Source organism: Strigops habroptila, chromosome W (assembly GCF_004027225.2).
Source record: "Strigops habroptila isolate Jane chromosome W, bStrHab1.2.pri, whole genome shotgun sequence".
NCBI lineage: Eukaryota > Metazoa > Chordata > Aves > Psittaciformes > Psittacidae > Strigops > Strigops habroptila.
The window spans coordinates 18,723,283-18,747,001 of NC_044301.2; the positions used below are offsets into that span (position 1 = coordinate 18,723,283).

The 23,719-nt window shown below is 49.7% G+C and overlaps 1 protein-coding gene and 1 pseudogene across 1 annotated transcript; one reads left to right on the forward strand and one right to left on the reverse strand.

Annotated features, from left to right (window-relative positions):
• Nucleotides 1–408: 408 nt before the first annotated feature.
• Nucleotides 409–6,929, reverse strand: LOC115619266 (annotated as a pseudogene).
• A 1,962-nt stretch (nucleotides 6,930–8,891) lies between these two features.
• LOC115619267 lies at nucleotides 8,892–15,165 on the forward strand (the record flags this gene model as incomplete). Its single annotated transcript, XM_030511310.2, has 1 exon — nucleotides 8,892–15,165. A coding segment is annotated over one exon (3,507 nt), but the record flags the coding sequence as incomplete, so codon positions are not given.
• Nucleotides 15,166–23,719: the final 8,554 nt, after the last annotated feature.

Consider the following 23,719-nt stretch of genomic DNA (forward strand, 5'->3'; position numbering starts at 1 on the left):
GCACCATACTGGGTTGTACAGGGCTGAACTGGGCCATACCGGAAGGAGGGGCACAACCCTTGGGGACTCTCCCCCCCATCAGCTGCGTGAGGGTCAGGGTGTGGGTCCCACTGCTCCTGTCCCCCCAGCCCATGGCTGCAGCAGGAGTGGGCTCTGCTCTACCAGTACTTGACTTTATTTGTAAACTCTCTTTGGTCAACCAGAAAAACCTCAAGAAAAGACCAAAACAACCCCCCAAAATTATATAGATCATGAAACCAACCAGGATAATGGGGCGAAATTAAGAGTTTGCCCCCAAAATTTGGACCCAAGAGCTGCTGGGGGAGTGCTGCACTGGTGGGTGCTCCCCTGTTGTGCTTGGTTTTTGGGGAGGAGGAGGTGCATGGAGTGGGGTGCGGTGGGATGGTCCTACATGGGGGGCTTACTGCAGAGCACAATCTCCAGTTCCTTGTGGTAGAGCTTTCCCCCATTGGACAGGTTCATGATGTTCTTCCTGTAGTTGGTGAGCTGCTGGATGCTCATCTCCTGCAAGGAAGGAGGAGAGGGGGGAGGTGGTGGGAGCTGGGGACTCTGTTTCTCCCAGGGGAGCACCCCTAGGTTGGGGACATCCCCCTCTCCATGGGTTGGCACCTGGACCAGCATCTCTCCTGGTCCCTGGGGAGCGTGGACACAGCAGGTGGGAGATGCTGCTGGGAGAGGGGAGGATGCACAAGGGCATCTGGGGGGCACCCAGGCTCTGTCCCCCACTTACTTTCTTATTTTTCTCATACAGGTCTTTCAAAAGTACGTCCAGCTCATTCTCATTGATGAAGCCACTTCCATCCTGGATAACGAGGGAGAAACATCAGCAGGGAGAAGGACATGAGCCTCACCACCCTGGGCATGGGTGCGGGGGGGCACCCCCAGCACTCACACCCCACATTGGAGCAGGAAATTGACCCAACTAAAACCACATGGGTTTGGGTTGGGTTTTTTTTCTCAAGTTGTATTTATTTGGGTCAGTTTCCTGGGATCTGGCTCCCTACCTTGTCATAGAAGGTGAAGATGGCATTGAACTCCTTCGAGGACCACTTCATCCCCTGGAAAGCAGCATGGGACACCGGGGTGTGAGGGAGGGGACAAGGTGCGAGCAGGGAACAGGATTTGTTTAATCTTTAATTATTATTATTATTATTATTAGTTTTATTTTGCCTGAAACTTCAGAAGGAAGTTTTCTTGCACAGGCAAAAGTCTGAAAGACAAGAGGGGCAGGATGAGTGGGAAGCAGCAGGGAAAAGACACTTTTTAAACCAAAATGACTCTTGGATACGATGAGGGGTGATGGTTTTAAACTAAAAGAGGGAGATTCAGGCTGGATGTGAGGAAGAAATTTTGTACAATGAGGGTGGTAAAATACTGGCACAGGTTGCCCAGAGAGGTGGTGGCTGCCCCATCCCTGGAGACATTCAAGGCCAGGCTGGATGTGGTTCTGGGCAACCTGATCTAGTTGAAGATGTCTCTGCTCCCTGCAGGGGGTTCGACTAGATGAGCTTTGAAGGTCCCTTCCAACCCAAACCATTCTAGGATTCTATGACTCTTCGCTCTGAAACACAAGCAAATTAAAAAAGAAAACTCCTCCGAAGCTGGAGCAGATGTGAGTGTTTCAGGGTGTCTTTCCCTCCCCACCACTTCCTTCTCACCACCCATGACCTTACCAGGACATCTCCGAGAGGCCCGGCTTCCTGTTGCTGTTCATGTCGAACATCTGCAGCTGCCAGGACACAAGCAGCACCCATCACCTCCTCCTCTCCCTCCCACCCACCGGGGGGTGCTGAGACCCCGGGGAGAGACCTGCCCTGCCCTGGAAGAACTGTGGTCCCCTGGGATGAGGTCCCACTTATGATCTATGTGTACTCCTGCAGCTTGGGCTCATCGTAGGGCCGGTTCGCCTTCTTCAGCAGGTCTGACAGGTAGCCCTGGAAGGAGAGGGCTGTGCTGGCTGTCCCCATCCCCAGTGGTCTCAGCAGTGATGCCCCACGACCAGGGACCTGGCTGAGCCCAAACCCTGCCCATAGCCCACCTTGAGCTCGTTGGCTTTGATGTAGCCACTGCAATGTGTCATACCTGTGCCAAGCCTGTGAAGCAACCACCTTGAACGTTGGTGTGGGCTCGTGTCCCATGTTCCCCCCAGCACATGTGTACCCCCCTAAGCGCCACTTAGAGCTTTTCCCACCACCCTGGAAGAGCTGGTGGTGGTCTCACCAGTGCCACACGTTCTCCCTTGGGGCTGGATACTTTTGGTCAGCCCCAAGCCAAGAGTTCAAGCACTGTTATCCTCACCCCAGCATGCAAGGCCAGGCTTTAATACTTGATTGCATCCCCCATTAAACAATAGCACCCACTTAACCCCCTCCATGCCATGGGGTGCTCCTCTTTCAGCCATCACCTCCACCCTGGGTTCATTTTCCAAGCACATCCCACTCCAACCCCAGCCATGTTTCGGTCCCCATGGGCAATTTCTCTCCTGTCCTGCAGATGGGTTCACCCTGTGCAAGGGCATGGCGAGGTTTTCGGGTGGCCCAGAGCAGAGTTGTCTGCTTCAGCACATCCCTTGGGCACTAAGGACCAACCACCCCGGACTGGGAATATACAAAACCAGCTCCAAATCACTGCAGGTCACCTTGCCTGGAGACTGGGATGAGGTCCCCGGCTGCCCTGAGAGGTGTTCAAGGGATGCTGAGGACTGGGAAAATTCATCACAGTCCTGCTCTCCCCCCCCCAAACCAGCACCACCTCCCAATGCTGACTTAAAGCCAAGAATTTGGGGGAGATCAGGAGAGGTTTGGGCAATGCCAGCTCCCAGTTGCACCAGGGAAGCAAATCCCACAGGGAGCCCTGGCACAGCCTGCCCTGCTCACCTCCATGAACTCTGAGCTAGAGCTCACATGCTGGTGGAAATACAGCAGGAAATTCTCCTCCGTGGGCAGGATCTGGGTCAGCTGCGGGGAACATGAGCATCGGGGGGAGGACATGAGCACTGGGGGGGGACACAAGCACCAGGGAGGACACGAGCACCCCATGGTCTCTCACCATCACCTCTGCCATCTCAATTTTGCCATTGGTGTTTTTGTTGTACTTGTGCATGAACTCCTTCATCTTGTCACCCAAGTTGTTGTTCTTTGAGTCCTGCGGGCAAGGAGAGGTGATGGGAGCATTTATCCCCCCTCCCCATGCTGGTGTTCCCCCTTGTTCCCTCCCGGAGGTGACCCAGTCCTGCTCCTCAGTGCCACTCCCAAAGGAGACAGGTCTGACCTAAGCCTGAACCTTCAGGAAAGAGGGAATGGGAGAAGGAGGGAACAAAACCAGGAGAGGCCCTTACCACACCCACCCCCTTCCTCGTGCTTTCCAGCTCCTGGAAGAAGTTTTCCAGCTCTTTGCCTTCGATGTAGCCATTTCCTGGGGAAAGAAAAAAATACAGTAAGATCCCCCCCAGTGTCAGCAGGATGCTCCTGGAGGATGCAGCACTTGTCCCCCTCCGCACAGGGACATGGCTCCAAGGTGATTGTGGCAGCAAAGAAGATGATGCCGAGTGTGGTAGAAACCTGGTGATGTCTGAATTTGCAGAGAACCTGGAGGGGACAGAGTCCTTGACGTGTCCCCTGCACCCAGTTGAAGGGCACAGGGGACTTTGTCCCTGTCCCCATCCTGGTGTTTGGTGTGTTTTCTGCATCTGCTGCTTTAATCAGGTAGTTTAACTAAATCTCTCCATCCTGCCCAAGCAGAACTGTCTTCTCTCAGCCTGCTGTAGGGGCCACCAAAAGCAAAAGAGGAGCAGAGACAAGGCACCCAGCACAGCATCACCATCAGCCCCAAGCTGGGGTCAGCCCAGTGCCAGTCTCCAAGGTGGCTGGGAGCTCAGAAAGGTCCCTGTCCCATGTACCCCCCCACCCCTCGCTGCTGCTATCTGTGCTGAGATGTGGTTCCAATGGAACCCGGGGTATCCACAGCCCTTCCCTGACTGCAGGATGGCTCAGCCAGGACCCAGCCATGCATTGCTCCTGCAGCATTGGCCTTGGGTGGCTTTGAGGGGTGCCTGGGGTGCCTGGAAGCAGCAGCGTCCTGCCATGGTGGGGGGACTACAGCAAGGATAACGGCTCCATGGTGCTGTCCCCTCCCTGCCAGAAATCCTCCCTCCCACCAACATCTGGGCACAGCTGGGGGACACTGCCCTTTACTCCAAAGTGCCTGGCTGAGGGATAGCCAAGGCTCTTCCTTGTAGATGATATCCCCCCCCCACAATGCCTCCCTATTTCAGCCTCTGGAGGCTTGGACCTTTGTCATCACCCACGGGCTCCCCAGCACCATCTTTTCCCTGCTGTGATGGGAACAACCTATCCACATCCTGGCTGGAAGCGCCTGGGGAAGTTCCAGGACACCTTCCTCTTGACAGCTGTACCCCGATGGATAAGCAACATCCCTCCCAGGATGGGATGAGGGGCTCAGGCGATGTTGGGTGCTGGTGTGAGCCGCTGAGGGGCTTTGCTTCTGCAGATGTGGGAGAGTCCCAAGCTCCTTTAAATTCAGTTGGGAAATAAAAATCAGCAAGAATTCTGAGCTGGGAAGAAGGACAACACCAAGAAAAGCCATGGCAAGCAGCAGCTTGGACAGGTCTGATCCATGTCTGCAGAGTGGCGGGGTGCATGGAAAATCCTCTCTGGAGAGCTATGGATGGTCCATGCAGCTGCACTGTGGAGCCTCCCTGCCATTAAAGGCACCCAGAGGGACATCTCCGGAGCCTTAAGAGAAGCAGGTGAAAGCCCCATCAGAGCTTAAGTGCAGGGAAGAGCTTGAGCAAGTGTCCTGGGTTCAGCTGTAACAGTTTTTTTTTCTCCTTCCTAGTAGCTGGTGCAGTGCTGTGTTTCGGCTTTAGTCTGAGAACAGTGCTGATAACACACTGATGTTTTTAGTTGTTGCTGAGTAATGTTTACCCCAATCAAGGACTTTTTCAGTCTCATTGTCCTGGGTTCAGCTACAGCAGTCATTTTTTCTCCTTCTTAGTAGCTGGTGCAGTGCTGTGTTTTTGACTTTCAGCCTGGGAACAACACTGATAACACCGATGTTTTTAGTTGTTGCTAAGTAATGTTTACTCCGACCAAGGACTTTCTCAGTCTCATGCTTTGCCAGGGAGGAGGGGAAGCCGGGAGGAAGCAGAGACAGGACACCTGACCCAAACTAGCCAAAGGGGTATTCCATACCACAGCACGTCATGCCCAGTATATAAACTGGGGGGAGTTACCCGGAAGGCCCAGATCACTGCTCGGGTCAGGCTGGGTATTGGTCGGCGGGTGGTGAGCAATTGTATCCTCTCTTCTTGCTATTTCCCTTATCATTATTATTACTGGTGGCAGTAGTAGTGGTTTTGTATTATACCTTAGCTACTGGACTGCTCTTATCTCAACCTGTGGGAGTTACATTCTTTCGATTCTCCTCCCCATCCCTCCGGGAGCAGGGGGAGGAAGAAGGGGGGGAGTGAGCGAGCAGCTGCGTGGTTCCGAGTTACCGGCTGGGCTTAAACCACGACACTCATGCTCTGCCAGGGAGAAGGGGCACATGATGCCAGGAGGAAGCAGAGACAGGACACCTGACCCAAACTGGCCAAAGGGGTATTCCATACCACAGCACGTCATGCCCAGTATATAAACTGGGGGGAGTTACCCGGAAGGCCCAAATTGCTGCTCAGGTCGCGCTGGGTATTGGTCAGCGGGTGGTGAGCAATTGTATTGGGCATCACATGGATTTATTGTTTTCTTTTCCTTTTCCCCTTTTAGTTTTATATTCTCTCCCCTTGTTATTTCCCTTATCATTATTATTGGTGGTAGTAGTAGTGGTTTTGTATTATACCTTAGTTACTGGACTGTTCTTATCTCAACCCGAGGGATTTACATTCTTTTGATTCTCCTCCCCATCCCTCCAGGAGCTGGGGGGGAAGAAGGAGGGGAGTGAGTGATCGGCTGCATGGTTCTGAGTTACCGGCTGGGCTTAAACCACGACAGCGAGACAGCTCTGTCCACAGGGGGATGAACCCTGGGTCCCTCTGTTAGATATATAGAGTAATTAGACTTGTGAGTTGCTTGATTTATGTTCCGTTAAGCCTGTTGCTAACAGTTTGAAACTTGCTGAGTTTTTTTTAGTACCGCATAAAAAGTCCTGACAGCAAAGACAGACCTTGGCCGAGCTGGGTGTCTGCACTCAAGGCTACTGGAAAGTTTGGTAACTAGGACGTGGAGATAAATATATGAGACTATCCAAGCGAAGCAGTACTCCCCAGGCGAAGCAGTACTCCCCAGGTTACTTCAAAGCAGAACCTTTAAGATAAGAAACGAAGATGCATACCAGTACCAGTCAGAAAGAGATAAGAAGAATGCTGGTGAAAGCATCATCGTTGGAACCTATCCAGGACTCAAAAGGTGAAAAGTACACAGCGAGGAAGACGTCTTACTTCATCTGAGGAAGACTACTTACTTCATCTTGAGACCCCTGCCCACGACCACCAGGAGGCACTGCGCAAGCGCAGAACATATGGAAATGACTTTTGTACTCATTATAATACGAAGCGGGGATAGGTCATGAATATGTATCAGCATAGTGGGAAAGGTGATGCATATGTAATACTTTACAGGATAAATTGTGAGCACGTTGTAACGGTCTTCGGAACCAGATTTGGGTGGGTACCCCTGGTTCCCGGGGCCTCGGAATAAAGCACCACATATAACCTCCTTAGAGTGGTTATGTGTTCTTCTCTCGGCTAACAGTTTTGGCGACCCAGATGGGACCTCGCGGGCATTGCTGAGGCGGCTCGCGCATCGATTCAGCTCCAGCCGGCACCGAGTGATTCTCGGGGAGCCATCGACCGCGACCGACCTCCGGTGCTCTCGACGGACCAACGGCATTGGTAAGAGACGGTGCTTTATTATTTGGTATTGGTACCATTTCCTGGTCTGGTAAAAGCCTGCCTGTTAGACACGGCGAAAGCTGTGCGTGGTTGGGCTACGGAGCTCCAGGGGAAGCCTAGGCGCCGTCCGTCAGACAGTGGCGAAAGCCCTGCAGGTTCGGCAACAGTGGTCTGGTCTGGTAAACTATTTGGTATAAAGCCTGCAGGTTCAGGCAAACAGTGGTCTGGTTAAGTATTTGGTATACTTTCATGGTCTGGTAAAGTATTTGGTATACTTTCATATTTTGAAATCGAATTTGTCTGTATTAGCCTGTATTGAAATAAGCTTGGAATGTCATCAATACCAAAGTCGTCGCCGTTAGGGTGTATTTTGAGTCACTGGAAGGAGGGGCGGTTTGGACAAGGGATGCAAAAAGGGAAATTAATTGATTACTGTAATGTGTGGTGGACGCAATATAAATTAGAGGATCAAGTCCACTGGCCGGAGAATGGAACTTTAGACTATGATACGATTATGCAATTAATGTCATTTTGCAAACGGGAAGGAAAGTGGGACGAGGTCCCATATGTGGAACTGTTCTTTATGTTAAGGGACAATGATGAATGGAGAAAGGCGTGTGGAATAATGGTTGTTAATACAAAATCGAGTGAGCAATGTAAAGGCTGTGTGGGTGAGAAGAAATGTATGGGATGCATGGCTGTGAATAATGTTTTGCGACATCAGAAAGATGATGATGATTCTGATTTGTTGATAGCCCCACCAGCCCCGTCAGTCCCACCTGCTTTAAGAAGCAGGAAAGTAAGGGATGACAGTGATGACGAGAATCTAGAAGTAGATAAAGGATGTGAATGTAGAAAAGAACGGGAATATCCCGTCACCCCAGTTTCACATCGGACCCGACAGCGAGATATGCAGGGTAAAGAGGCAAGGATTCAAACGTCCAGTGCATTATTGGCGCCGCTCCGTCAGGGAGTAGGAGCAGAGGGACCTGTGTATGTTAAAGTTCCTTTTTCCCCAGGAGATTTGGTGCTTTGGAAACAATCTGCTGGGGCTTATCGAGAAAATCCAAGTAAGGTGGCTAGGGTGGTAAAAATGATCTTGAAAACCCAGAATCCTGACTGGGATGATATACAAGTATTGCTGGATACCCTGATGGACTCTACAGAAAAAGAGATGGTGCTAAGGACAGCGCGAGAACGAGTTAGGGAGGATATCAGGCAGGGTGTCGTCACCGGGACGGTCGATCAGAATTTCCCTATGGAGGATCCTATGTGGGATTATAATACCGTGGTAGGGATGAGTCGTCTGAAGAGATACCAGGATTGGATAGTGGTTGGGGTACAGAATGCTATGCCAAGAACAATAAATTGGTCAAAGTTATATAATGTCAGACAGGAAAAGACAGAATCTCCGTCCGTGTTTTTGGAGCGACTTAAAGAAGTGGCCAGGAAATATACGGATCTTGATGTGGAAACGGAACAGGCTAAGGCTCAGCTGGCTCTAATTTTCCTAGGGCAATCTCAGGATGATATCAGGAAGAAGTTGCAGAAATTAGAGGGTGCTGAATTGCGTGATTTGGATAAGCTGCTGGAAACAGCCTGGAAAGTATATAATAACCGAGAAAGAGATGGTGTTCAAAGGCAGCAGTGACATCTATTGGCTATAATGCAAAGCAGAGGACAAGGTACCCCTGGTAATAGGGGTAGAGGTAGAGGAATGATGCGTGGGCGAGGAAGAGGATTTGGAACACTTAATAATCCAGGGTCAGGATCAGGCAGATTAGGCATTAATCAATGTGCCTATTGTAAACAGGAGGGGCATTGGAAAAATGAATGCCCTCAGAGACTGAGACAGAACCCGCAATCTGGATACTCCTTCGGGGAATCCGAGGTGGCAAAAGCCATGGTTCTGGGAGAATATGGGAGTCAGAGCTGACTAGAATCGGAAAAGGGTGAACCACTAGTGAAAATAAGGCTGGGGGGAGAGGAGGTACAATTTTTAGTCGATACTGGTGCAACTTATTCTGTGTTAAATGACCTGTATGGGAAAATAGGGGATAAGACTACCACAATAATAGGGGCCACAGGGAGAGAGGAGGTGCGGTCATTCATGCGACCCCTGGAATTACGGTTTGGGGGAAAGGAATTGATACATGAGTTTCTATACATGCCGGACTGTCCTGTTTCCCTGTTGGGACGAGATTTATTATCAAAATTAAACGCTAAAATTATTTTTGAAAATGGGGAATTGATTATGCAGGTACCGGAATCACAATCCGGACAGATACTAGTGTTAAAGAACAGTCCAAATGCCCGGATACCTAGGGAAGTAGAGGAAGCAGTGATTCCCACAGTTTGGGAAACAGAAATTCCGGGAAAATCAAAGATGGCTCAGCCGGTAGTAGTGGAACTGAAAGAAGGGGTGAGACCAGTACGGATAAAACAATATCCCATAAAATTGGAGGCACGATATGGGATAGTTAAAACGATTGAGAAATTTTTAAAGTTTGGAATTTTAGAAGAATGTGAATCAGAATATAACACACCAATTTTTCCAGTAAAGAAACCGAATGGTGAATACAGGTTAGTACAGGACCTAAGGGCAATAAATGAAATAACAAAGGATATCTATCCGGTAGTGGCTAATCCATATACATTGTTGACATCTGTAAAGGAGAAATATAAATGGTTCACAGTAATTGATTTAAAAGATGCTTTCTTCTGCATCCCCCTTGACAAAGGTAGTAGGAAACTCTTTGCCTTTGAATGGGAAAACCCGCACAATGGACGTAAGACTCAGTTAACCTGGACGAGACTCCCACAAGGATTCAAGAATAGCCCGACGCTTTTTGGAAATCAGCTGGCGAAAGAATTGGAACTCTGGGTAACTCAAGGGAAAATTCAGGTACCAAGAACACAATATCTCTTATTGCAATATGTAGATGATATATTCATTGCAACTGAACAAGAATCACTGTGCGTACGAGTAACAATAGAGATCCTGAATCAATTGGGACTAAATGGGTATAAGGTTTCGAGGGAGAAAGCCCAGATTGCCTGCACTACTGTAATGTATTTGGGCTGTGAAATCTCCCAGGGACAACGGAGGTTGGGAATTGATCGTATAAAGGCAATTTGTGCTATTCCAGAGCCTCGGAATTTACATGAACTGAGAACATTCCTTGGAATGGCGGGTTGGTGCAGGTTATGGATATCGGACTATGGACTGATAGCTAAACCTTTATATGAGGCACAGAAATCTCAGACCTTCGTTTGGGAAGGGTCCCAAAAGGAAGCTTTTAAGAAGCTAAAAGAAGCGTTAATAAAAGCACCTGCCCTGGGATTACCGGATTTAACCAAGGACTTCCAGCTGTTTGTGCACGAGAGACAGAGATTGGCATTGGGAGTTCTGACGCAGAGACTGGGAAGCTGGAAGCGACCAGTGGGATACTTCTCCAAACAGCTGGATCCGGTAAGTGCTGGATGGCCATCGTGCCTACGAGCAGTAGCAGCAACAGTGACATTAATACAAGAAGTAAGAAAATTGACCTTAGGAAAACATATTGATGTATATGTGCCACACATGGTAATGACTGTCTTAGAACAAAAAGGGGGGTACTGGCTATCCCCAAGTCGGATGATGAAATACCAGGCAGTATTAACTGAACAAGATGATGTGACTCTAAAGACGACTAACTTGTTGAATCCAGCAGCTTTTCTAGGTACAAACACAGAGGACGGCATATTAGAACACGATTGTGTGGAGACGATTGAATATACATATGCGACGAGGGCCGATTTGAAGGATGCCCCACTTGAGCAACCTGATCAGGAACTTTTTACTGATGGAAGCAGTTTTGTGGAAGGTGGGGTCCGTTATGCTGGGTATGCAGTAACTACACAAAACGCCCTAATAGAAGCAAAAGCTTTGCCCCCAGGGACTTCAGCACAACGGGCAGAGATAATAGCTCTCACCAGAGCTTTAGAACTGAGCAAAGGAAAGCGGGTAAATATATGGACTGATTCGAAATATGCATTCGGTGTGGTCCATATACATGGAGCTCTATGGAAGGAACGAGGGCTCCTGTCCTCACAAGGGACAAATATAAAATACCAAAGGGAAGTTCTGAATTTAATAACTGCTGTGCAATTACCAGAACAGGTGGCTATCATGCACTGTAAAGCGCATCAAGGAGGAAGTTCTAAGATAGCCGAAGGAAATACATTTGCGGATCGGATGGCTAGACGAATTGCACGACAGGTACAGACAGTTATGGCTCTGATACCAACGAAGGTAAGCCCATTACAGAATTATATGAACCAAAAACCAAGATATTCAGAAGAAGATGTTAAATTGGCTGAATTAGTAAAGGCTCGATTGAACTCGGAAGGATGGTACGTAACCACTACTGGACAAGTGGTAGTACCACCTGCCATCATGCGGACAATTTTACAAACCGAACATCAAAAATGTCATTGGGGGGCAGAGGCATTGGTAACATATTTAAAACGAGGAATGATCTCTATACAGATGTTAACAATGGCAAAATCCATAGGATCTAAATGTGAAATTTGTTTGAAAAATAACCCAGTAGTCAAGAGGAAAGTAGAAATGGGACACATCAGGGTAGGTATGGAGCCGGGTGACTATTGGCAAATTGATTTTGTGGAATTACCCAAGACACAGGGATACCGATACTTGTTAGTAGGGGTTGACACTTTTTCTGGATGGCCAGAAGCCTCTCCCTGTCGCACCAATCAGGCTAAGGAAACAGTGAAATGGTTGTTGAAAGAGATCATCCCTAGATTCGGAGTCCCGTTGGGTATATCATCAGATAGAGGACCGCATTTTACATCAACTATAGTTCAGGAAGTCAGTAAACTGTTAGGAATATCCTGGAATCTTCATACCCCATGGAGGCCACAGTCCAGTGGACAGGTGGAAAAGATGAATCAAACAATTAAAAGACAGATAAGCAAAATATGCCAGGAGGCTAAAATAAAATGGCCACAGGCATTACCAATAGCCCTTTTAAGGATCAGAATTAAACCTAGAAGTGGAATGATGGTAAGCCCATATGAGATCCTGTTTGGAAAGCCATATGAGGCTCCCCAGCCAAACCCACATGTACATATCAAAGGAACTCAGGATGTACATAATTACGTGTTATCTCTCAGTAGAACTTTGATCCGGTTGTGTAGTGCCCTGATCTGGAACCGACCGCTCTCGTTGGAGACTCCAGTACACGAGATCGAGCCAGGAGACCAAGTCTACGTTCGTGATTGGAGCGAGGAACCACTTAAGGAACGGTGGAATGGACCGTACCTGGTGCTGTTAACTACCTTCACCGCTGTAAAAGTGGAAGGAATTAACTCCTGGATTCACTACACTAGAGTGAAGAAAGTCCCGAAACATTGGGAATCAGAAGCCTTAGGACCTACGAAGCTGAGACTGAAATGCAGATAAGATGTCGTGTTATATGTATAGCACTGTAATTGTGATTTGGTTAGTCTTACCTATAATAATTGTTGGTTCCTTAGAAGTTTCATTAAAAAGGGAGGTGGTGACGTATATTGTTGGACAAAATGCCACTCTGTCTTGCAGGTTTACCGTGCCAATGGGAGGAGAACTAATAAGGGTTATCTGGGAAAAGGAATCGGAAAGTTTTGAAGTACCTGAGATAATTTTCGACAGCAAGGACAAAGGATTAGTAGGGCATGAACAGGAGTTGCAGGAAAATTGGCAATCTAGAAGTAAAGTAATGAACAGGCTCTGGTCACGAAATCTTACTGAAGGAGAGACTAAATTAAGGATAGCCAATCTGACTGAACAAATGCGGGGAAAATATCGTTGTCTGGTCAAGACAAACAATAGTATAGACTACGGTGAGAAGATAATATACATTACTAAAACTAGAATCAGACGAGCTATAAAACCGGCCGAATCACCCCAGATAATTCAGGTACCCCAGCGTGATCCGGAAGAAAATCTAATGATAGGATTAATCAAAGATTTTGCAAAAATGCAAAATACAAGCAGAATAACGGCATGCCTCCCAATACCAAAAGCAGCTGGAGAACCGATTGAGTGGGGAATAATAACAATACCACTCCCAGAAGAAGACAAGACAGTTAAGTGTCAGGAGATAGAGGTGATAAAAAACGTAACAAAAACAGAATATGACAGAAAGGGACTCATGGGCCCTATATTAAAATCATGGTGTGAACAGCAATTAAACTTTCAATTCACACAGAAAGGACCAGGAGTAGGTGAATGTATATATGATGAAAAAATTGAAGTAAAAACACAGACAAAAGAAATAACCTGGAACTGTCAAACAAAGGACAATTTGGAACAAAATTGGGATACAATTTGGTCACTGAGTATTGTACAAAAATTTCGGTATGGTGGAAACACATCTTGGTGTCTCAGATGGTCAGGGAAATATAATATAGCAGGAAATACGAACCTGTTGTCATTAGACAGAGTCAGTCTAGATACTGTTAAAAATGTTCCTTGGTGGAATTGCACCAGAATAATGGATTGTGATACTGATCCAGAAAAGATTGCAATGCCCCCAATTAGAATTGCTTTAAAGGTAGGATGTGCATGCCGAGGATTTAAAGTTGGAGGAAAACCGATACAAGCCCCGGCTGATGGAATAAACTGCAGACATTTGATGATACATAGCATGGGACATCTTGTTTGGGCACTCAGTGATGGTACCTGGACCACTCACCTTCCAATAACAGGGCCAGTGCGGGAAATTACCTTAGGACTCCCCACTTTATGTCCAATCTGGAAACGTTCCCCATTCAGGGGCAAACTAGAAACTTTGCAGATTCGAACCAAAAGAAGTATTGACGATGATATAGACAATATAGATGACACTTGGCAAGAGCCTGAGACAGGAGTGAAAGTAGGATGGGCACTTGAATCCCTTTTTGTTCAAATAGCTGCATATCGCAATAGGGAAGCGATTTATAATTTAATTGGACAAACTGAGAGATTGGCCAAGGTGACTAAAAAAGGCTTTAGGGATCTAAATTTGCAATTACAGGCAACAACCAAAATGACTCTGCAAAACAGAATGGCATTAGACACATTGCTGTTAAAGGAACATGGTGTTTGTGGATATCTCAAAGATAGAATCGATCACTGCTGTGTACATATACCAAACGTAACTGCAGATATAGAATATGACATTGCTCAATTAGGGAAAATTGAAGAGGAGGCTGACAAGGAAAAGGAAGAAATAAGTCAAAATTGGGTAGGAGCATTATTTGATGGATTGGGAATTCACCTTACTGGGTGGATTCATTCCCTCATAGAGACAGTGTGTACCCTATTGCTTGTGTTCCTCGTAATCTATTTGGTATATTTTTGCATTCGAAGAGAAATAACCCGGAATACCAGTTGGACACATAAAATCATTGGAGCAGTGACACGAGAATATCCACGACACCCAATAACTCCTCCTCTTACCTATCAGGAAACTACTACATGAGTGAAAATACTTGCAAAAGATGAAGTATTTTCAAAGGGGGGAAATGTTAGATATATAGAGTAATTAGACTTGTGAGTTGCTTGATTTATGTTCCGTTAAGCCTGTTGCTAACAGTTTGAAACTTGCTGAGTTTTTTTTAGTACCGCATAAAAAGTCCTGACAGCAAAGACAGACCTTGGCCGAGCTGGGTGTCTGCACTCAAGGCTACTGGAAAGTTTGGTAACTAGGACGTGGAGATAAATATATGAGACTATCCAAGCGAAGCAGTACTCCCCAGGCGAAGCAGTACTCCCCAGGTTACTTCAAAGCAGAACCTTTAAGATAAGAAACGAAGATGCATACCAGTACCAGTCAGAAAGAGATAAGAAGAATGCTGGTGAAAGCATCATCGTTGGAACCTATCCAGGACTCAAAAGGTGAAAAGTACACAGCGAGGAAGACGTCTTACTTCATCTGAGGAAGACTACTTACTTCATCTTGAGACCCCTGCCCACGACCACCAGGAGGCACTGCGCAAGCGCAGAACATATGGAAATGACTTTTGTACTCATTATAATACGAAGCGGGGATAGGTCATGAATATGTATCAGCATAGTGGGAAAGGTGATGCATATGTAATACTTTACAAGATAAATTGTGAGCACGTTGTAACGGTCTTCGGAACCAGATTTGGGTGGGTACCCCTGGTTCCCGGGGCCTCGGAATAAAGCACCACATATAACCTCCTTAGAGTGGTTATGTGTTCTTCTCTCGGCTAACACCTCCATCACCCCATTCCCATCGGCAGAGGGAAGCGGCCAGGGATGCCGGAGCTCCCACTTGGTGTGGCTGAGCATCATCCTCACCAAGGCCACCATCTCCCCCAATGCCCGAGTCCCTCCTTGCCTGGGCACCCACTGTGCCCGGGGACACAGGCGAGCTGGATCTGTTGTGTCTTGGAGATGACAGAGCACACCTGAGAGATGTACTGCAGGAAGGCAGCCGGACACCCACCCCAGGAGCTGCCCATTCCCACTGGGCTACCACCATCCCACCCTCCCCAAGCCCTCAGCTGCTCCAGTGCCAGCTCCAGCTGTGACAGGTACAGCCATGCCTGTGTCCCAGCACTGTGAGGCTGCAGGAGGGACCCCAACGGGGTGGCCAAGAGGGCGCCGAGCCCAGGATGGGCTCCAGCTCCAGCAGCACAGCCAGGGATGCTGCATGATGCACTTCCCAGGAGGGTTTTGGTCCCCAAACCCCCTCACAGGGATGGGGACATGGGGAAGGGCAAGAGCTTTCCCCTGGGCTGCTCATCCCAGTGGGATAAGCCTCTTTCAGGGCTATAAACTATTTTCCCACCAAAACGATGCTGCTTTTGGCATTTCTCCCCCCCCCTTTTTTGGGGCTGGCAGCGATGGGGACCAGGGGGTGGTATGCCCAGCTGCGACTCCGTGGGGAGGTGACATCCCCGCTGGGGACATGGCCACTGCCACAGCATCCCCGGGGAGAGGTTTTGTGGGGCTAGGTGGGGAGGGATGGAGCGCTCCAGCCATGGGGGGTCATTCCTCACCCAGACCCTCTGTCACCCCCGTCCTCCAGGGCAATGGGGTGGCCCGGGGCGAGCTCAGCCAGGTGGAGACGCGAGACCTACTGCACACCAACCACCCCCCCCCGTCGTCGCCATCGCCGTCTTTTATACCCCCCGCCGCCGCCCGCCGCCGCCAGGGGGCGCCGCTAACCCGGGACACCGGACGGGCACGGGGGGGAGGAGAGGCAGCGGGACAACGGGGTGGGGGTGGGGCAGGGACAGCGGGGGGAGGACGGGACCAGAACATACTGGGACAGCGGGACAGCGGGACAGCGGGCGGGGGGACACACCGGGACAGCTGGGGAGGAGACACCGGGACAGCGAGACACCGGGACAGCGGGGGGGACCGGGACACACCGGGACAGCGGGGGAGGCGGGGACGGGACACCGGGGCACCGAGACACACAGGCAGCGAACAGCAGCACCGCGGGGCGGGGGGGACGACGGACACCGGGACAATGGGGCAGCGGCACCACAGAGGGGGGGACCAGGACACCGGGACAGGGACACCGCGGGGGGGTAAACAGACCAGGACAGCACCGGGCACCATGGGGGGCAGCCGGAGCCTTGCCACTTGTCCCTGCCTTGTCACCTACCCCTGTTCTATGTCACCCATCCTGACTGATGTCACCTACTCCTGCCCCATCACCTATTCCTGCCCCATCACCTACTCCTGCCCTGTGCCACCTATCCCTGTCCTATTTCACCTGCGCTGCCCGATGTCACCTACTGCTGTCCTGACACCTAGCCCTGCCTTGTCACCCTGCTGCGGCCTGCCGCCTCCTCCTGATGCCTGTCACTCCATCCCTTCCCCAAGTCCCTGCATCCCTTCCTAAGCCACCCAGCCCTGCCCGTGTCACCCAGCCCTACCTTTGCCACTGCATCCCTGCCCTGTGTCACTGCAACTGTGTGCCTTGTCACTGCCCCCCTGCTTCACTGGGCTCCTGATGGCAGCTTCATGGACTACAATTTGCTGGTCCTGTCGGGAGGAGCAGGGTAGAGGCAGTGCCACTGCCACCAAGGGACCATGTGATGGCCACAGCAGGGCAGTCACCCACAACCCATGGCTGGGGTAAGGACATGGAACCAGGACATCCCCCCCATCTTTTGGAGGAAAACACAAGGAGCCCTTGGATCAAGGCCTTGCCATCCTGCTTGGAGGGTGTCTCCTTGGAGGGACGGGAGTGATGCTCAGCCCCAAAAGGGGCGTTTCTCACCCCAAATGCCCCTTGCTGCCCACTGGCTCATTGGGGGATTTTCTTTTCCCAACTCTTCCCAGATGACAGGGAAATTTCCAGGCCCAAACAAACAGCCACACGTGGGGTTTGTCACCGGCTCCAGTGCAGCCTGGCCAGGGGAAGCATTGCCATGGCTACAGGGAGGGGGGGAAATTGATAAATCCAGATCCGGTGAGAAGGCTCTGCCAATGGAAGTGCTTCGTTAAAGACAGGAAGGCAGCAGGAAAGTTCAGAGCAGGGATGTAATTGGCAGCAGGTAGCTGCTGGGAGGTACCAGGGGTTCTGCCCATTCTGCCTGGTGCTGGTACCTCTTGGCTAGGAGAAAAGGGTGTGCTCGGTGCTCCCTGAGTGGCAGGGGAAGCAGGTGTGGGGACTGGAGAGGCTCAGTGTCATGGAGATGGCCCCAAGCCTGGCTTTAACACCATAGGAAGCTGGAGCAGGACAGGATGCCTGACTCCAGGCATGGGAGGAGAGCCACACTGGGACAGAGAGCAACAGGATGGCCTTTGCCTCCCTCCTGCTACACAATGCAGCCTTCAAGCACGCACAGGGACACTGAAGGGTGTAGTCAGTATTCAGCTCACATTTCCTGATGTCTGGTATGGAGATGAGTCCCCAAAAAGCTTCTTTTCCCTATTAGTGGAGCATGACTTTCCCCAGCAGAACCCATTGCTTCTCTGTCCCTCTCCCTCCAGAGCAAAGTTTTCCTGGGGGCTGAGGGTGGACACTCACTGCCTCTGCAGGGCTGGGTTTAGGGATGTGTTCCTAAGTGTGCTTGGGCTGGGGAGAGAAGGGGTGCAGGGGTCCCCATTACTGATCCATCATCTACTCTGCAGGGAGCAGAGCACCAGCCCACAGCAGGGATGGCTCTGGATCAACAGCCCATTACAGTCACACTGCTCCAGGACACCCAGTCCTACTGCAGAAGATCCAAAGTTGCTCCAAGTTGGCAGCTAGGAGCCAGATTTGGGTTCAGGCAGTGCCCTGAACCCGCTCCCTGCCATCTCCCTGCATGGGTGTCCAGGCACAGCCAGCAGCAGGAGGGGATGTCCCCTCTTCAGGGGAACAGGCTGGATGGTTTCCTCCAGCCTTCACCCATGTCCTGGCTCTTAAACCACCTCCTAGCTGCAAGTACCATCAGATTTTGAAAACAACAGACTATTTCAATGCTTCCAGAGTCAGGCTTTAATTCAGCAGTGAACCAAGATCATCTCACTGCTGTGACCTGCATCGCTCACCCTTTCTCTGCCTATTCAGCATGGCAGGACAAGTTTAATTCCTTCCAGCATATGAAATCCTCGCAGTGAAAACCTAAAGCTTTTGAAAAGAACCAAACCCCCTGTCCGGGGTTCAGCAGTAGCAGTCATTTTTTCTCCTTATTAGTAGCTGGTTCAGTGCTGTGTTTTTGACTTTCAGCCTGGGAACAACGCTGATAACACCGATGTTTTTAGTTGTTGCTAAGTAATGTTTACTCTGACCAAGGACTTTCTCAGCCTCATGCTCTGCCAGTGAGGAGGGGAAGCCAGGAGGAAGCAGAGACAGGACACCTGACCCAAACTAGCCAAAGGGGTATTCCATACCATGGCACGTCATGCCCAGTATAGAAACTGGGGGGATTTACCTGGAAGGCCCAGATCACTGCTCAGGTCAGGCTGGGTATCGGTCGGCAGATGGTGAGCAATTGTATCCTCTCCCCTTGTTATTTCCCTTATCATTATTGTTACTGGTGGTAGCAGTAGTGGTTTTGTATTAGACCTTAGTCACTGGATTGTTCTTATCTCAACCTGTGGGAGTTACATTCTTCCGATTCTCCTCCCCATCCCTCCAGGAGCAGGGGGAGGAAGAAGGGGGGGAATGAGCGAGCGGCTACGTGGTTCCGAGTTACCAGCTGGACTTAAACCATGACAGTTCTCTGTGGCGCCCAACATGGGGCACGAAGGGTTAAGATAACGACAGATCTGGCCAGAGTGTGTCTAATCATATTTGTGATAAGCATGCATTGTTTCGGATTAATAGTCACTCATCACAATGTTGATTTATTGGCTCTCAGAGTTGTTAGAATCATAGAATCATAGAATAGTAAGGGTTGGAAAGGACCTTAAGATCATCTAGTTCCAACCCCTCTGCCATGGTTGTTGTGCTTGATCTCAGAGTTTCAGCATGTTGTACTTTACTTACAGCCACTATTTGCTGTTTTAGTGTTTATTGGCTGGGGGGCCTGGGCTAAGGTTCTTGTTTCACTGTACTTCATGGTAATGACTTGCAATACAATAGATCATTGATCATGAAACTGGTCTGGCTTGCGTTCCCAGTGTGGTCATCACCTCTATACTTTGGGAGGCATGTAATGGAATTTTTTAGCAATTACACATCTTTTTTTTTCTCCTCGGGGGGTCAACCTATGGAGGAGACATTCCCTCACACCCCCCACTCCCCCACCGGGCTATTTACAACAGCATTTGAGAGTTCTGAAGGTTTTGAATGGCCTTTGAATACCCTTGAGACCTGCCTGCTGATTGTGCTGGGGATCAGCATGTTGGCACACATACGGAGTGTGTTTTACCCATGGCCATCCCACCCTGGGAACACCCTATTTCGTCTGATCTCGAAAGTTAAGCAGTATCGGGTTCAAATCTGGTCTAGGGTTAGACGACGATATAGGAGGACCACCAAGAGATTCTCCCTGAGGCTGGACAGTCATGAGTGGCAGGGTGTGTGGGATACTATGGGCAAGCACTTGGGCCAGTGGGCCCCTCCAGTGCTTTGGAACTTCACCCCTGAACAAATGTGAAATCCGGAAAAACTAGTAAAACACTTAAACGAGGTGAGCTGTCGTTCTGTTTATACCAGAGAGGGACAAATCATGGCAATGGGCTGGGGCTTGGCCTATGCCTACAGAGCCCTGCTCAACACTATCCAGCACCTTCAAAGGGAAAAAGATGTCTCTGGATCTGATGGCAAAGCAACAGACAACACAGCTACTCCAACTCCAAGCACCATAGCTACACCAACCCCAGTGACAAGTACAGCAGCTACTCAAACTCCGACAGCAACAGACAACGCAGTTGCTGGTGCTACTCAACCCCCAAGCAGAGCAGCTGCACCAACCCCGACAACAGATACTACAGCCAGTCTAACCCCAGTGAAAGACACTGCAGCCACTCCAACCCTAGTGGCAGACACTGCAGCCACTCCAACCACAGTGATAGACACTGCAGCTAAACCAAATGACCAATCCGTGCCAATATCGGTTGCCCCTGTAAGCAAGGGGAAAAACAAACAAGAGACACAAAGAGCAACCCGTGCAGTGAAGAAAGATGAGGACCCAGTGCACTTACTACGGGGGACAGCATCTGAACAAGAGTTACTACTATGTGGATCAGAGGAAGATGAAGAAGAAGAAGAGGTGACTTCTCGACCCCGGACCTCAACCAAGCTGCGGAATATGCGAAAAGAATTCACCCGTCTTCCAGGGGAGCACATTGTCACCTGGTTGCTCTGATGCTGGGACAATGGGGGCAATGGTCACGAACTAGAAGGTAGGGAAGCCAAGCAGCTGGGATCACTTGCTAGGAAAGGAGGAATTGACAAAGCAACTGTGAAAGAGAAATGGGCCCTCAGCCTCTGGAGGCGGCTCTTGGCAGCTGTGAAGGAAAGGTTTCCCTACAAAGAGGATATTACAAGTCGCTCAGCCAACAGGACAATGACAGAGAGAAGCATTCAGTCCCTGAGGGAATCAGCCATTGTAGAGATGATCTGTCGTAGGCCGGATGCCAGGAATGCACCCATAGATCCAGATGAAGTCGAATGTACACAACCCATGTGGCGGAAACTTACACGGAGTGCACCATCATCATATGCCCACTCATTGGCATCACAGGCCTGGAGTGAGGCAGCACCACCAACAGGTGATGAACTGACTTGTCAAATGCAAGAGTTTGAAGACAATCTCACCCCTTCCATCATTTCAGCTGTGGAAAAACTGTCCCAGGAGGTCAAACAACTGAGAGACGATCTATCCAGCTCCCCATGTGTCCCAACCCATGTCTCAGCAATTAACAGAGGGCACCCTACTGCCCGAGAGAGAAGATAAAGGAGGTACGCACCACGGGCCACCCTATGGTTTTACCTGCAGGATCACGGAGAAGACATGAGAAAGTGGGATGGAAAACCTCCCTCACTTCTGGAGGAATAGGTGCATGAAGTGGAGAACAATGGTCAAGGATGATCTTCCCACAAAAGTTGCTGCTCCAGTCTCTGGTGAGCAGTTTCCCAGATGGAGTGGAAGACCTGATTTTACTCCAGCTCCTGTGATAACGAATACTAATCCCTTTCTACAAGACATAAGTGGACAATCTTATGATCACTATTACAGGGGCCCTGCCTCCAGCCAGATGGAGGAGAGGGACAATCGGGTTTACTGGACTGTGTGGATCAGATGGCCTGGCACATCAGTCCCACAGGAGTATAAGGCTCTAGTAGGTACCGATGCACAGTGTACCCTGATGCCATCAAGGTATCAAAGGGTGGAACCCATTTGTATTTCTGGAGTGACAGGAGGATCCCAAGAGTTGACTGTACTGGAGGCTGAAATCAGCCTGACTGGGAAGGAGTGACAAAAGCACCCCATTGTAACTGGTCCAAGGGCTCCATGCATCCTTGGCATAGACTATCTCAGGAGAGGGTACTTCAAAGACCCAAAAGGGAATAGATGGGCTTTTGGTATCGCTGCCTTGGAAACAAAGTAAATTAAGCAGCTGTCCACCTTTCCCGGTCTCTCAGAGGATCCTTCTGTTGTGGGGTTGCTGAAGGTGGAAGAACAACAAGTGCCAATTGTGACCACAGCAGTGCACCAGCGGCAATATTGCACTAACTGAGACTCCCTGATTCCCATCCATAAGCTGATCCGTAGACTGGAGAGCCAAGGAGTGATCAGCAGGACCTGCTCACCCTTTAATAGCCCCATATGGCCAGTGCAAAAGTCTAATGGAGAGTGGAGACTAACAGTAGACTATCATGGTCTGAATGAAGTCACATCACCATTGAGTGCTGCCATACTGGACATGCTAGAACTTCAGTATGAACTGGAGTCAAAGGCAGCCAAGTGGTATGCCACAATTGATATTGCCAATGCGTTTTTCTCAATCCCTTTGGCAGCAGAGTGCAGGCCACAGTTTGCTTTTACTTGGAGGGGGATCCAGCACACTTGGAACCAACTGCCCCAGGGGTGGAAACACATCCCTACCATCTGCCATGGGCTACCTGGGTGCAGAACCTGGTGGTGAAGGTAGGCCACGTAGATGCTCATGTACCCAAGTGTTGGGCCACTAAGGAACACCAGAACAACCAACAGGTCTAAAAAGCTGCTAAGATTAAAGTGGCTCAGACGGATTTAGATTGGCAACATAAGGGTGATTTATTTTTATCCCACTGGGCCCATGACACCTCAGGACATCAAGGCAGAGGTGCAACGTATAGATGGGCTCGTGATTGAGGGGTGGACTTAACAATGGACACTATTGCCCAGGTTATTCATGAATGTGAAACATGTGCTGCAATTAAGCAAGCCAAACGGTTAAAGCCTCTCTGGTATGGAGGACGATGGCTGAAGTACAAGTATGGGGAGGCCTGGCACAATGACTATACCACACTCCCACCAACCCGCCAAGGCAAGTGCCATGTGCTTACCATGGTGGAAGCAACCACCACATGGCTGGAAACATACGCTGTGTCCCACGCCACTGCCCGGAACACTCTCCTGGGCCTTGAGAAACAAGTCTTGTGGCGACACGGCACCCCAGAGAGAATTGAGTCAGACAATGGGACTCATTTCTGGAACAACCTTATAGACACTTGGGCCAAAGAGCATGGCATTGAGTGGGTATATCACATCCCCTACCATGCACCAGCCTCTGGGAAAATTGAACGGTACAATGGGCTGTTAAAAACTACCCTGAGAGCAATGGGTGGTGGGACTTTCAAACACCAGGATACGCATTTACCAAAAGCCACCTGGTTGGTCAACACGAGGGGGTCTGCCAACAGGGCTGGCCCAGCCCCATCAGAACTTTTACGTCCTGTAGAGGGGGATAAAGTTCCTGTGGTGCACCTAAAGAATTTGTTGGGGAAGACAGTCTGGGTTATTCCTGCTTCAGGTAAAGGCAAACCCACTCATGGGATTGCTTTTGCTCAGGGACCTGGATATACTTTGTAGGTCATGTGGGAAGATGGGGAAGTCCGGTATGTACCTGAAGGGGATTTAATTTTGGGGAACAACAGCCAATGAACTCAAGTATATGCTATTGCCTGCTCTATAACACTTCTATAGCCCATCAGCTAGATGCCCATCTCCACCACTCTAGGCTTTGAAGAGAAGATATGTGCTGTCATGATCATCAGCGGAAAATAAAGTCATGGGAAAAGCCAGCAGCAGCAGAACTGTTCTCAGGTCACCATCGACTGATCCTGACTTCCC